The sequence below is a fragment of the Geotrypetes seraphini genome, chromosome 11 (assembly GCF_902459505.1).
Source record: "Geotrypetes seraphini chromosome 11, aGeoSer1.1, whole genome shotgun sequence".
NCBI lineage: Eukaryota > Metazoa > Chordata > Amphibia > Gymnophiona > Dermophiidae > Geotrypetes > Geotrypetes seraphini.
The window spans coordinates 130,902,780-130,917,446 of record NC_047094.1 but is presented as its reverse complement, the minus strand read 5'-3'; the positions used below and the strand labels follow the sequence as shown (position 1 = coordinate 130,917,446).

The window sequence follows — 14,667 nt, the reverse complement described above, 5'->3', positions numbered from 1 at the left end:
TCCTGATTTTGTCTAGGCTGTATATGAAATTTTAAATAAACTGTAAACTGTAATAGCACTTACGTGGCTTATTGGCTATGGGGCTCATAATCGAAAAATTTAAACATCCAAAAAGCATCGGCACTTGGATGATAATCAAAACCACCTTTCTGGATGTCTAGCAAGGTGTCCCAGCCTCTGCGTATCCAGAGCTCGAGATGGGTGTGGTGGAGGCGTGTCATGGGTGGGCTTTGGGCGGGTTAGTCATGGACGTTGTGCAAGATGACCTGGACGGAACTTAGATGTTCGAAGCTAGACCTGTTTTAGAAGCTTCTAAATGCCTCAAAAGTGCCCAAACTGATCAGAGGACCACTGCCATGCATCAAGGTAACTGGCGATTTTGAATTTTCAGAAATTACTTCATCGACTTTCCAGCAGAGAATTGCTTTTCTACAGTCACGAATGCACACTTATTCAAACCAGGCACCAGTTTTGAACAACTTTATTCGGGTCCCCTGAGGCAGGGAACGAAACGGGGCCACGTTGGGACCCCCTAAAATCCCACTGAAGCTAAGTGTAAACAGCATTATATATACCATACAGTGACTTTCAAATATACAGCTAAATAACTATGTGAAACTTTTTTGAAACTGAGTAAATACACTATCTTTGGAGTCAGTGATCAAAGTGTTTATAAAAAAAACCAATGACTGGAAGGTGAACTCTTCACCCAAGGGAGGTTTTTCAGCCTTCCTTACAGAGTTTCATATCTCTGAGTATTTTTATAAACCTAAGTTTGATCACTCTCCAAAGGTTTTGTAACCAATTTAGGTCAGTTGTACCAGTAGATATTGTTGATCTTCTTTCTGACCTTGATCTATATTCAACATCCCTGAATATATCACAGTAAATTGATGCATCAAGGTAAGGCACCTCCACACTCCACCAGTGACCCCTTCCACTACACAAAATGAGAACAAAAAAGTACACACCTGGCTCTTGAACAGTAGCATCTGGTGTGTGGGCTAGTGAACCATAGGAGGACCCAGGCCCATAAGGCACTCTAACCACATCTATGGTATTAAGGATGAGCCCATCAAAACCCATCCAAACCCTACTACACTGCCAAATAGGTGCCACCTGCAGCCATAAGAGCTATTGAGGTGGTAATAATAATAAATAATAATAATAACAATTTATATACCGCAGGACCGTGAAGTTCTATGCGGTTTACAATGATTAAAGATGTTACAGATTGAGTGGAATAAACAAAGTACAGACGTGGAGGGGCATAATCGAAAGGGACGTCTAAGTCCGTCTACGTCCATTTCGCAAGTCGTCCAAAGTTAAAAAGAGCCTAAGTCCCATTTTCGAAAGAGACGTCCAACGTCCTTTGACTTTCGAAAATCGTCCAATTATACGTCCTGAAGATTTAATCGTCCAAGCCGCTAAAACGTCGATCTTTAAAGCACATTTTCGTCCAACTGTCCGTCCAAGTCCAAAACGTCTAGACAAGCCCTGTTGGATGTGGGAGGGGCCTGCAAAGTGATGGACAGAACACCCAGACAGGGCACCTAAATAGTGGGGTACCTTACAGGCACTGCTGTGAACTTCACCAAAAGGGTGCCATGTCTTCTCCTCACTACAGCTCCCTTATAAGTGGCGGTGAGCCCCCCAAACCACCTCCAGAATCCCCTAGACCCACTTATCTACCACCCCAATAGCCCTTATGGCTGCAGGAGCCACTTATATGCCAGTAAAAAAGGGTTTTGGGGGTGTATAGGGGAATGCACATGTTTAAGTATCAATGCAGTGATTACAGGGGCTTATGGGTATGGGTCCTCCTCTCCATGAGTCCCTAACCCACCCTCAAGACGGCTTAAGCTGCCTCTGTGCTGGACAACTAGGCTTTCTTATGCCAGGCGGCCAGGTGATGATGGTTTGGAGGCCATATATGAAGGACTAAAATATAATATATATATATCTAATATAATAAAACGGTAAGCCGCGCATGCGCACTTCCTAAGCGTGCGTCCGTTTTCTGTGAGCTGTAGCTAGGAAGTGCGCATGCGCGACTCACCCCCTGCCCTCTCCGTCGCCTCCTGGCTCCAGTGGCATGACAGTTTTCAAAGAGGCGCGGGATTGTTTCAACGCGGAACCACCAGCCGTTAAAGCTCCTGGCGCTGACTCCCGACGGTGGAGGAGAGGCAAGGTAGACAGGGGGAGAAGGAAAGAGGTGCTGATGGACAGGGGATGGGTGAAGAAAAAGGAACGGAGGCCTAATGTTGGACAGGGGGAGAAGGAAGGTGCTGCTGGACAGGGGGGAGGTAAAACATAGGGAGAAGGGCTGCTGCTGCATAAGGAGAGCAGTGAAGGGGTGGTGGTGGACACAGGGGAGGTAAAAGGAAGGGAGAATGGACAGGGGGAGCAGGCAAGGGGTGGTGATGGACAGCCAAGGAAAAAGAAAGACAGAAAGAAAGAAAGCGGCTAAGGAGAGAGAGAGAGAAAAAGAAATAAAGAGAGACACACACACATATATTCTAGCACCCATTAATGTAACGGGCTATAAGACTAGTATATATATATATATATATATATATATATATGTTATATTTTATATTTATATGTGCATATGTTTCTCAGCTTCAGGAGTATTTTAAAGCACTAAGCAGGCATATGGTTGGGCCAAAGGTTGGGACCCACGATGTTCCAGCTGCGTCTATCCAGATAAGTTAATTCTGAGTGGAGTTTATTTGGATCATTTCAATGGCGGCAAGATAAGTGAGTTCGGTGATGACCCAGTTGGGCAGCCAATACTATGATCACTTCACTATATAGGTTGTGGGTCTGAGCACTACACATATAATTTAATTTTATTATGTTTTCAGAACTGTGATTTGGTTAAGTTATTTGATTATTTAATCACAGGTTTGAGGTATTATACTCCCATAGTGCAGGGGCAGACAATTCCGGTCCTCGAGAGCTGGAGCCAGGTCAGGTTTTCAGGATATCCACCACGAATATGCATGAGATAGATTTGCATCTCAAGGAGGCAGTGCATGCAAACCCATCTCGTACATATTCATTGTTGGAGATCCTGAAAACCTGACCTGGCTCCGGCTCTCGAGGACCGGAATTGCCTACCCCTGCCATAGTGTATTTGGTTATCTTATATTTTAAACATTTATGCATGCAATGGGCACAAAAATTTAAACTTTATAGAAATTGTTCCTTAAATGTCTCCAGAAAGAGCTCATTAGAAAGATCCAGCTTCACATATTACATCTCTTGCATGCACTAAATGTGGATATCATTTAATAGGGATGTGTTTGGATTAGTTCACATCGCATTTGTTAAGGGCTGCTTTTACTAAGCTTGTACTAGTGGTTTTAGTGTGTGCGCTAGATGCTAACACGTCCATTGAGCTGGCGTTAGTTTTTCCGCGTAGCGTGGGGGGGGGGCAGGGCGCGCTAAAAACGCTACCGCAGCTTAGGAAAAAGAGCTCTAAGTGTTCTTTAAAATATTTAGTACTTGCTAAATTGATTGTTAAGTACATGAAGGTCAACCAGTGTGCACGGAAAGTTCCAGCACAACTTGAAATCATTTTATGAAAACAATTGAACAAAGCAAAGTCTAAATAAAAATCAAGAACCTCAAACAGACTGAAAATCTTTGCCTGTTGACGTCTAATAATCTAAACAAAGGGCTCCTTTTATCAAGGTACGCTATGGGGGTTAGCGCCTCGGACATTTCACCACGTGCTAACCCCCGCGGCACACCAAAAAACTAACGCCTCATCAATGGAGGCGTTAGCGACTAGCGCGGCAGGCGGTATTCCGCGCGTTAATCGCCTACTGCAGCTTGATAAAAGGAGCCCAAAATCTCACGTCACCGTTCTTTTCCATTTAAGGCTGCCTGGTTGCCAGTCTACCCTATCTACACTTCTCCCTCCATATTTGCGGTTTCAGCACTCGCAGTTTCGATTATTCATGATTTTAGCTTGCTGGCTTCTCCCCCCCCCCTCCCCCCAATTACATCAGCTTGCATAGAGAAATCGTTGATACCAAGCGTTTACAAAGAAAAATCGCTAATTCCGGCACTTTCTTCACCGTGTTTTGCCTCTCCTTCAGGAACAAGCCAGGTGTCTCACCATATTATTCGCGGTTTCACCATATTCACGATGGTTTGTAATAGAAAACCGCGAATAACATAAGAAAAAGTTATTTGCGGTTTTTCTATATTTGCAGTTCTGATAATCTCCTGTCACAGCGAATACGGAGGGAGAAGTGTAGTCACTTCTCTCTCCACGGGGCTCATATGGCTTCTGCTTCATCTCACAGCCGTCCTCTCTGCCTGTCCCACCTTCATTCTTCAAACAGAAATAGCACAATACATACTTTCATATCAAAACCAGCCAATATAAAATAGAAACATGACGGCAGATAAAGGCCAAACGACCCATCTAGTCTGCCCATCTGTTAGAACAAGACGGTCCTTGCCTAAGGGAAGGACTAGACAACCGTACACAGTAACTATACACACCCTTTTGCAAGATTAAAGTCTTTAAAAAAAAAAATTAGCTTTAAAGAACCTATCTGAGTTTCAATTCATGCATTTATATCACTGTTTTAACTTAAACAAACTGGTTTAAAAGGTCAGTGCAGCCCCTAATTCCGAAAATCCCGTGAACTCATTCAAATGCGTTCCCATTTCTTAAATGTTGGAGGTCATCAATTGCAGTTCTGTTTGATTAATTCATCACCTCCGGGGAGTGTGTGGCGCCTTGGATAGAGCTACAGCCTCAGCACCCTGAGGTTCTGGGTTCAAATCCCACTCTTGTGACCCTGGGCAAGTCACCTAATCCCCCATTTGCTCCAGGTACATTAGGTGGAGAGCGTGATCCCACCGGGACAGATAGGGAAAAAATGCTCGAGTACCTGAATGTAAACCACTTACTCTAAGTGGTATAAAAATAAACTACCAAGACAGCAATTTCTACACCCCTACTTTCAAAATCGCCATTCTTATGGTTTCTTCTCATAAATCAACAAGCAATGATCAAGTAGATGTTGCTCAGATCCCTTCAGGACTGAGGGTACATTACCTTGAGCCATAGCAAAGCGATCTGGAAGCCTTAGGTCACACTGGTTGGGCTGCGAATGAGCCCTTGGTTATAGCTCTGTCAATTTATACACACATAACACACCCACCCCTTGGACAGGACGGATGTGTGCAGGCAACTTTCATACCACTTCTGTTGGGAAAGGGGGTGTGTGTGTGTGGGAGAATCCTTCCAACAGCAACACAGCTTTGTTTCCAACAATTGACCAACTTTCAAAGGAACAGGACGAGTGATGAAGGCTGACCACAAGCCAGATTGCATAATTGAAAAGGTTTCTCACATGCTCATCTATTCAAAATAACTGTGTGTGGTACTTTATTAAGGAAACAGCGCCCTCTAGCAGTAATGTTCTGCTTAATGTAAATAAAAGGTGATATTAGTATGGATTCCCCCCACCCCTGTATGTGAGAAGTGATCTGTCCTTCCGCAAATAAAAATAGCATCGCATCAGCCTCATGGTCAAAATGAAGAATTGAATTTCAATTCCATCCCTTAAAACTTGTGTAGTGCTTGTTATAGATTCACTAAGCAAACCGATCGTGGACCGATCGGTTTGCGACACCCCCCTCCCACCCCGTGCGACCCGATTTTACTCCGGCCCGATTCACGTACCTCTCCGCCGATCTGATTCCGAGCCGCGCATGCAAATGATGGGAACAAGATACAAAGTAGGCAGGGACGCGCTTCACAAAACAAATTTTGCAAACCGACTGGGCTGGCCGATCAACTGGGGACCAGTCGCAAACGTCCTTTCCGACTCTCCATCGCCACCCTGCTCTCTGCCCTGCTCTCTGCTGCCCCGACAATATTTATCTCTCTGCCCCGAACCTCTCCTGCCCTTCCCCGCACTGCGAGGCCGTGGTTTGAACCTGCTGGTGTAAAGTGGGTGAAAACCATGGGCTCACTGGGCTAGTAAAGTAAAAAGTAGGAAAAAAAAAAAGTCGCAGCTCGGACAGAACTTAGATGCATGCACAGACCGTCTACAGATGGTCTGCGCATGCGTCGAGGTCGCATATTAGCGATCTGTGCGGTCGAAAGGGGGTGTTCCTCCGATCGCTCTCATTTTAATTTTTCTTGTTTTGGGAATTCGTCAGACCTGCATGGATCGGCCACGCAATTGAGGTTAGTGAATCAAGCCCATTGAGGACGAAAACCTTCTAGTAAATTCCATCCCTTAGTATAATAAATACAAGACAAGATACGATCTTTGCGGTTACCGCGCCCAGAATATGGAACTCTTTACCAGCACTTATTAAGGAAGAAAAATCGTTAGGTAAATTTAAAGGACTGTTAAAATGCTGGTTATAAGGATGCCTTTGAGACATAATCGCTGGATTCTCTTTTGACCCCCTTCATTGCAGAAACTTTTATTTCCTTTGTCCTAGGCCTCGAGAAATTTTTTTTTAAAAAAAAAACCTTTTTAATTTCCTTTTTTTTATTACACTTTTAAAATTCTTACTCCCCCCCTTGTATTTACCTTTCATGTTTTCTTTACTTTGCTTATTGTAGTTCTCCCCACTTCCCCTTTGTAGAAGTCCGTAATGTTCGTGTGTTTGATGTAGTTAATAACTGAGACCCTGCTTTTAATTGTAAAGCACTTTGAATTTATGATATTGCGACACATCAAAATTTTAATAAAACCTGAAACTTGAAAACTTGATCTATCTAGAAAGAGAAGGTTTGTAGTTGCTTAGAGATGGATTTACTAAAGTGTGTTACAACAGTGCACTAAGGTAGAGAATGACACGGTGGCAGTTACCTGCGGGCAACCCGCTGAAATGGTGGGAGGAAAAAAATGCTCACTGCGGGCACGGGGACAAGGCCATCCACCGCCCCATGGAGCGGCATTTCTTATGTTCTTATGTTGAGAGAACCTTCTCTTTTTAGGTGGCCAAATTGAATACATGGCTTGCCAAAATTGTGTTAGAAGCTTCCTATTATCTTGATTTTAGAAAACAGATTAAAAGCACAACTAATCAACAGGCTGGGTTCTTAATGTATCTTATCGTTTAACTTAATATCTTTTATTCTATTTTAAAACTGTATTTTTCCTATATTGTATGCATTTAATTTTGTCGAATTTTAGATGATTTGTATTGTACGTACTACACTTGATTGCTGTGAACCGCCTAGAACTTCCAGGTATGGCGGTATATAAAAATAAAATATTATTATTATTGTGCCATACTTATATTGTTATTTGATTAATTTTACTGTTGTAATTGTCTATTGCCTATGTTTGTTTTTAAGTTCAATGATTTTTATTGTTTATAATAAAGTAAGGCATACATATGATAAATCTTACAAAGGGGATAATATCAGTACAAAGAAACTCTCGCCGTACACTGTCTTGGGTGACTTCCTTCAAAATGGCGGTCAATAAATAGCCCATTGTTTCTTCTGTTTCATTTATGCTGAGTCTGTCATCTCTGGAATTTTATTTTATTTAAGCATTTATATACCACTTATAGTCTAAGTGGTTTTACTCAAGCATTTTACCTGTCTGTCCCAGTGGGCTCACACTCTATCTAATGTACCTGGGGCATTGGGGGGATTAAGTGACTTGCCCAGGGTCACAAGGAGCAGTGTGGGATTTGAACCCACAACCTCAGGGTGCTGAGGCTGTGGTTCTAACCGCTGCCCCACACACTGCTTAACTTAAATTGAAATAGCTTTTTCAACCTTTTTCACTTATGCGGTGCCACTTAGAAAGGAAATAGCATGCAGGCTATGGAACTGGGTGTCCATTTCCTCTTCCCATGTGCGTAAATACATGTTTCATTCATTGGCCTCATTGTTGCAGAAATGGCAGAATAAAGAGAGAAAAAAGGGGAACTAAGCAGCTCATAGTGAACGGATGAGCACTTCCTAAATTACAAAAAAGTTCTTAGTCACAGATTAAACTCAGACTATCAGATAACACCATGCCATAGGGATAGATTGAGGTTGCACCATAGTATCTAGATGGAGCAAGGATTTGTAGTTCTGGGAGGGGGGGGGTAGGGAGGTTTCTGTGGAAAGCAAGTGTATAGATGCAACAGGACTAAAACCAAGAGTGACTCAGGGCCTTATTACTAAATAAGGTTATTCCACATTATTCTGAAGTAGGCGTGTATCCCGCTTTCTATGAATGACACCTAAGGTAAGGCATAGAATTTTGTGGGCGATCTTCATTTTCGCACGAAACTTAGTCAATTGGCACTTAAGTTGGTGCTAAGGATCTATTAATTGTCCTTAACAAGTGCCAATCGGAGTCAAATCATATTTATGCATGGAAATGTCTTACAAGGTATTTTACAAGCACTGCATCTAACTTCTATGGCGGGCAATTCCAAAGTGGGCGTGTCAGTGGGAGGGGCATTGGCAAGTCAGAGGCCTAGCTGGAAGTTAGGCACAGTGTTACAGAATACATGCGTAACTACCTAGAATTAGGTGTGAGCATTTACACTGGCCTGGCTTAAATTCTCGCGTCTAACTTTAGGCGCAGAAATCCACACTCAGTGGGAATTATTTCATGGCAGTACCACACAGCTTACAGTTACAGTAAAATGTGGCCTTAATGCACCCTTACATAGGGTTACCAGAGATCCAGATTTCTCTGAACATGTCCTCCTTTTTGATGACACGACTGAGGGTCTGGATGGCTTTTCAAAACCCGGCGCTTTGTCTGGATTTTGAAAAGCTTCCTTGAAATTGCGTTGGGCAGGCAGCAGGGAGCGGGACTGGGGTGGGGCTAGGGCAGGATTGGGGGCGGGACTGGGGCATAATGGGGCGGGGATGGGTAGAACTGGGCGGGCCTGGGGGGCAGGTCTAGGGTCAGGATTTTACTAAAGTAAAATCTGATAACCCTACCCTTACATGGTCTTTCCTGCATGCCAAGACCATTTTTACCATGCCTTTTTGTTACTTTTTGCTAGTTTGCTGATGTTCCCATTTGCAACTATTTTTTTTAATTGGTTTAATTGGGGTGGGAGTTGAGCACGCCAATTTTCAGCTAATCCCCTCTCCCCCCCAAAAAATAATAACAAAATTAAATTAGCAATTAAGATTTCAGCGATGTCTAGGTTAGGGTGCCTTCCAATGCCTAATGATGCCTACCTGAAAATTAGACCTGGTCAGGGTTTGAGAATAGGTGTGGTTGACTTAGGCATTGCTAGGTGTACGAGTTAGGCACCAAGTAAAACCTGGCTTAATACACTGGCATCTACCTCCAGAACACCTAGAGATACCTAACCCTGCCTAGGTGTTGCTAGGCAGGATTCTATAAATGGTGCCTAGTGGTTGAGTGAAAACCATGCCATGTGGTTTTATAAAATCTGGCCCTAACTGGTTAGCCCAAGAATGCCCATTATCTGCCCATAGTTCAACCATACCCTACATTTTAAGTGAGTATTAGAGAACTCAAATCACCTTCTATTAAAGAATTCAAACCATGTAATTCCTACAGGCCTCAGTAACCCTCCCCCCCCTCACCACACCGTCCAACAATTAGATCGTAACGGCAGGAAACTTATGTAAACTCATCATGGGCCCTTATTTTTTCAATCATATGTATATTCTTTAGGGTTCAATAAATTATTTAATTAGTTAATAAATTTCGTTTAATAATTATTACAAATTTTACTGCTAGGGCATCATTTTGAAATGCCTTAAAAGTTCTACAGGGGTCCAAACTAGCAATGATCTCAAAAATATCAAGTGTGTTTTTCCTTACACATCCGGGGGAGGGGGGGTTGGGGGATGGAAATGTATTTGGGAAATTGATATTAATTCTTCATAACAATATAATCATTAAGAACATAAGCAGTGCCTCTGCTGGGTTAGACCAGAGGTCCATCATGCCTAGCAGTCCACTCATGCGGCGGCCCATCAGGTCCAGGACCTGTATAGTAATCCTCTATCCATACCCTTCTATCCCCTTTTCCTTCAGGAAATTGTCTAATCCCTTCTTGAACCCCAATACCGTACTCTGTCCTATCACGCCCTCTGGGAGCGCATTCCAGGTGTCCACCACCCTTTGGGTGAAGAAGAACTGCCCCCCCTCTTAATTTTTCTGAATGGTCTCTTGTTCTTGAAGTTTTCAAAAGTTTGAAGAATCTGTCCCTCTCCACTCTCTCTATGCCCTTCATGATCTTGTAAGTCTCTATCATGTCCCCTCTAAGTCTCCGCTTCTCAAGGGAAAAGAGCCCCAGTTTCTCTAATCTTTCAGCATATGACAGGTTTTCCATACCTTTTATCAAACGTGTCGCTCTCTTCTGAACCCTCTTGAGTATCGCCATATCCTTAAGGTACAGTGACCAATATTGGACGCAGTACTCCAGATGCGGACGCACCATCGCCTGATACAACGGCAGGATAACTTCTTTCGTTCTGGTTGTAATACCTTTCTTGATAATACCTAGCATTCTATTTGCCTTCTTAGCGGCCGCTGCGCACTGTGCCGACGGCTTCATTGTCTTGTCCACTATTACCCCCAAGTCCCTTTCTTGGGTACTCTCACCCAATAACAGCCCTCCCATCGTATAGTTGTATTTCGGGCTTCTTATATTATTAATAATTGAGAGAACATAAGAACATAAGCAGTGCCTCTGCTGGGTCAGACCTGAGGTCCATCGCGCCCAGCAGTCCGCTCACGTGGCGGCCCAACAGGGCAAGATTATGGCGGTATAGAAAAATAAAGTTATTATTATTATTATTCTAAATATAACAGTTGCAGCGAGAAAGTTATCAAAGAAACAGGCATACCAGGTACAACAAATGAGACAAAAACAGTGAGTCAGTTGAGCTGCGAGCCAAAGGACTCATAGTAGTCCAAAATGGTTCCCAAACGCGTTGAGATGTACGGCCAGGGAGAGAGGAAAAGTACTGCACATCTCGCCGCTCCAACATCAGGAGAGTAATCATCCGGCAACGCCAAATGGAGTAATCCGGTGCATCACCCTCCAGCCATTTCAGCAAAATACATTTCAGGGCAATGAGGACAGTCCACTTAAGGAAAGCAGCCACCCCCTTTGTACGAGGGTAATAATGGGGAACAGCTCCAAACAAGAACAAAGGTGAGCGTTGAATCGTGATGTTCCAAATACGCTCCACAAATACAAAAACTGCATTCCAAAAAGTCTGAATGTGAGGGCAAGTCCAAAACATATGACCCAGGCCCGCGTCAGGAGCCCGGCAGCGGAGACAGGCAGCAGTCTCACGAAAACCAGAGAGACACGCCCTCCTAGGAGAAATGTATAAGCGGAAGATCAACTTATAGTGTTGCTCCCAAAGAGTCGTTTATTTTCTAAAGGCAGGCAACCTACGGACAGCCTGCAGAAGCACATCATCAGGCAATTCGACTTCAAGATCACGGGCCCAAGCCTCCCGTAAGGTAGTGTGATCGAATGAGCTCCGCAGTATTCTTTGCACAAGTTTTTGCTTCCATAATATTATGCTGCGGAATTCTTTTATATTCTCAAAGGAAAAGGTGTAGATTCAACACAGGTCAGTAAATGAACCCATTGCAATTTCTAAATCTTCTAATTAAGCTATTGGCTTAACTTTATCGATTTTACCTGATGTAGAGAGAGGGGGGACATGATTGAGACTTTTAAATATATCACGGGCCGCATCGAGGTGGAAGATGATATCGTCTTTCTTAAAGGACCTTCAACCACAGGAGTTCATCCGCTGAAAATAAAAGGTGGGCAATTTCATGGCGACGCCAGGAAGTATTTCTTCACCAAAAGGGTAGTCGATCATTGGAATGAACTTCCATTGCAGGTGATTAACGCCAGCAGCATGCTCGATTTCAAAAAGAAATGGGATATGTATGTGGGATCTCTAGCCGGGTGAAGTCTGGGGGTGGGTCATTAGCGTGGGCAGACTTGATGGGCTACAGCCCTTTTCTGCCGTCATATTCTATGTTTTCTATGTTTCTATCCTTTTTATTGACTGTTTTTATCTTGTTTTAGATACTAATTGTTTATCTTGTATGTTAAATATTGACTGTATGTTATCCTTTGTTGTGAACCGCTTCGAACTTATGGTATAGCGGTATACAAGAAATAAATGATTATTATTATTAAATCTGCCTTAGATTTTTATCTTTCCAAATAAATAAACAGAAGGAGAAACACTTGATTACAGAATGTGGAAATAATCCACAATTCAGCGGGTTCAGACTTCATCGAAATATGATCCAGAGAAATTGCAGGGATCTTAGCGGCATTTCTTGAACGTTAAACTTCCCGTGAGATTTATAGTGAAATAATACAAGCCTGGCTCCTTTCCAAGATAGTGGAGTTCACAACGTTACAGGTTCTGTTACCTCTTCAAAGTGAATTTCTTAGTTCTAAATATAAACTAGGCATTAAATGATGACTTTTGAAAGCAGATGCTTCTGCAGATGAAAATGTCAAGGGTGGCATTCTAAGTCCACTTTATTACCCTTACTAGTGTTACCAGAGGGCCAGAAAACCCAGACACGTCCTCTTCTTAGCGGACTTTCCAAAGCCCGGCATTTGTATGGGTTTTAGAAAGCCCCGACGAGCTCCGGCCTTGTCTGGAGGGCCTCTGAGCATGTGTGGATGATGTCACACACATTCCCAAGATCCAGGGCTACTTGTCCTCAGGCTGCCAACAATTAGAGACATCCCTTAGGTGTTTGCCTTTGCTATAATGGAGAATTTAGTGGGGAAAAAAAAAGTCTGAGTCTCTCACTTACAATATTAACAGCATTTCATGCAGAGAAAAATCATTTATATTCTTCTCTTCCAATATTTTCTCCTGTCATTCAGGCTTTTTCCTTTGTCTCTCAAATATACAATTATGTTTAATGTTTATAATCTTTTGTAAACCACGTAGAACTTTTTGGTAACGCGGTCTATAAGTATAATGTTATGTTATGTCTCTGTTATGTTACTGGGCTTGATGGACCATTGGTCTGACCCAGTGAGGTTCTTCTTATGTTCTTCATCTGGACACATTATCTGTGCAGCTTCCTTCACAATATATATATATTTTTGCCTTCAGTACGTGTTATTTTCATTGTATTCATTAAAGGGTCCCTATTCATTGTTTTGGAATTTTGTGTCATGTTGAAAAGAACCTAGCATCAAATTAAAATTTTAAAAAGTCCCTTTCTCTTTCTGATCTGGCACCTCCTGATTGTCCAACATGTTGTTCTGGAAAATTGACTCTTACGGTGGCTGAGGCCAATTTGGACCAGCAAGATAAAGTAACTGGGATGTGACAAAGTGGTGATGAAAGCCAGAAGAGAGACATAACCAGCAGAAAGGAGGAAGTGATATTGCCCCTGTCCAGATTAAAGATGAAGCTTCATTCCAAGTAATAAGTTCAGTTTTGGAGGCTATATCTCAGTATGGTTAGAAGTTAGAAGTCATCCAAAGCCAACAAAAAGGCGAGAGGTCTGGAGTGGAAGATGGTAGATGATTTCCCCCTGAAGAGAGGGGGAGACATAATCAGATGATCATTTATTTTGGTTTGTTTCACATAGAATAAAGAAAATGAAACAACACAACATTTAATTAAAAGAAAAATGAGAGAGGAAGCAAAAAAGCAGGAGTGGCTTGATGGGTTGAGTAGCAGGTTGGAAATCAGAGCAGCCGGGGTTCAAATCCCACCGCGGTTCCTTGCGATCTTAATCCTCCATTGACTTAGAAACAAATTTCGATCATAAATCCTCCCGGGACAGGAAAATACCCAATTGCAGCACACATGGAGCTAGAGCTCAAAGAGGCATGAGCTAAAGCAAGAAAGTTTTCCAGAACACATATCACACACATTTTCCTTCGGGCTATCTGTTTATTTTTGAGCTTTTATGCTGTGCAAAAAATTTGTTTAGTTTTTGTATAATGGAGGGTTTCAGCTCCGGCCCTGCCGCTGCCAGGTTCCTTCCCCTTTGCACAAAATCGTTACTTCATGGGGTATCCTCGATTTTCACTCCTCCTTTCCTGTTGGTATTTTGGATCCCTCCCCCCCCCAAAAAAAAAAAAGCTAGTCCGAAATGACTCCGGATTCCCTGAGCACAAAAAAAGCCTCTCAGGGTCTCTTTACATTTTGGGCGACTACCATGGCTCTGGCACGTTCAGCCCCCATGTGTTGTGAGGTCAACTTGTGCTCTGTGAAAATAACCCATAAAAGACAGAGACCCTTTTCAAAGATAGCAGAAAGGCTGTTTGGCACCCACTTAGATGCAGGATAAAGCATTCATGGAACAGCGTTCATTCCTCAGCTACCATGTGTAAATATAGGCTGGTTTCCAGCTTAACTCGGAGGGCTGATGGATTTCTTTTTCATCAGCACTGCCTGCCTTTGACAGGCACTCAATTTCATGTAATCCTTATATATGAGCTAGGGTCTTGTCTCGGTGCGGGAGATGGCTATGGTGAGACCCTGTGATATGCTCCTTCTCTGTAATGCTTCCCAGCTGTCTCTCCCTCTCTAGAGACCATCATCTGTTTGCCAACAACAACAAACCAAACCAGTTGACAGGCTTTGGGATAGTCATGTGTTTTTGGTTGTGCTGTGAACTTGTGGTATCTTCAAATTTGAAATGACTG

At 42.9% G+C, this 14,667-nt stretch overlaps 1 protein-coding gene across 1 annotated transcript in view; it reads right to left on the bottom strand.

The window, feature by feature from the left end:
- The window catches only part of TGM2 (transglutaminase 2), an 82,666-nt gene extending 77,371 nt beyond the window's left edge, over nucleotides 1-5,295 (bottom strand). The window contains exon 1 of the mRNA XM_033962998.1: nucleotides 5,084-5,295. Coding sequence (XP_033818889.1) covers nucleotides 5,084-5,093 — 10 coding nt within the window. The 5' untranslated portion in view covers nucleotides 5,094-5,295. The remainder of the gene's footprint in view (nucleotides 1-5,083) is intronic.
- Between the last annotated feature and the right edge of the window lie 9,372 nt (nucleotides 5,296-14,667).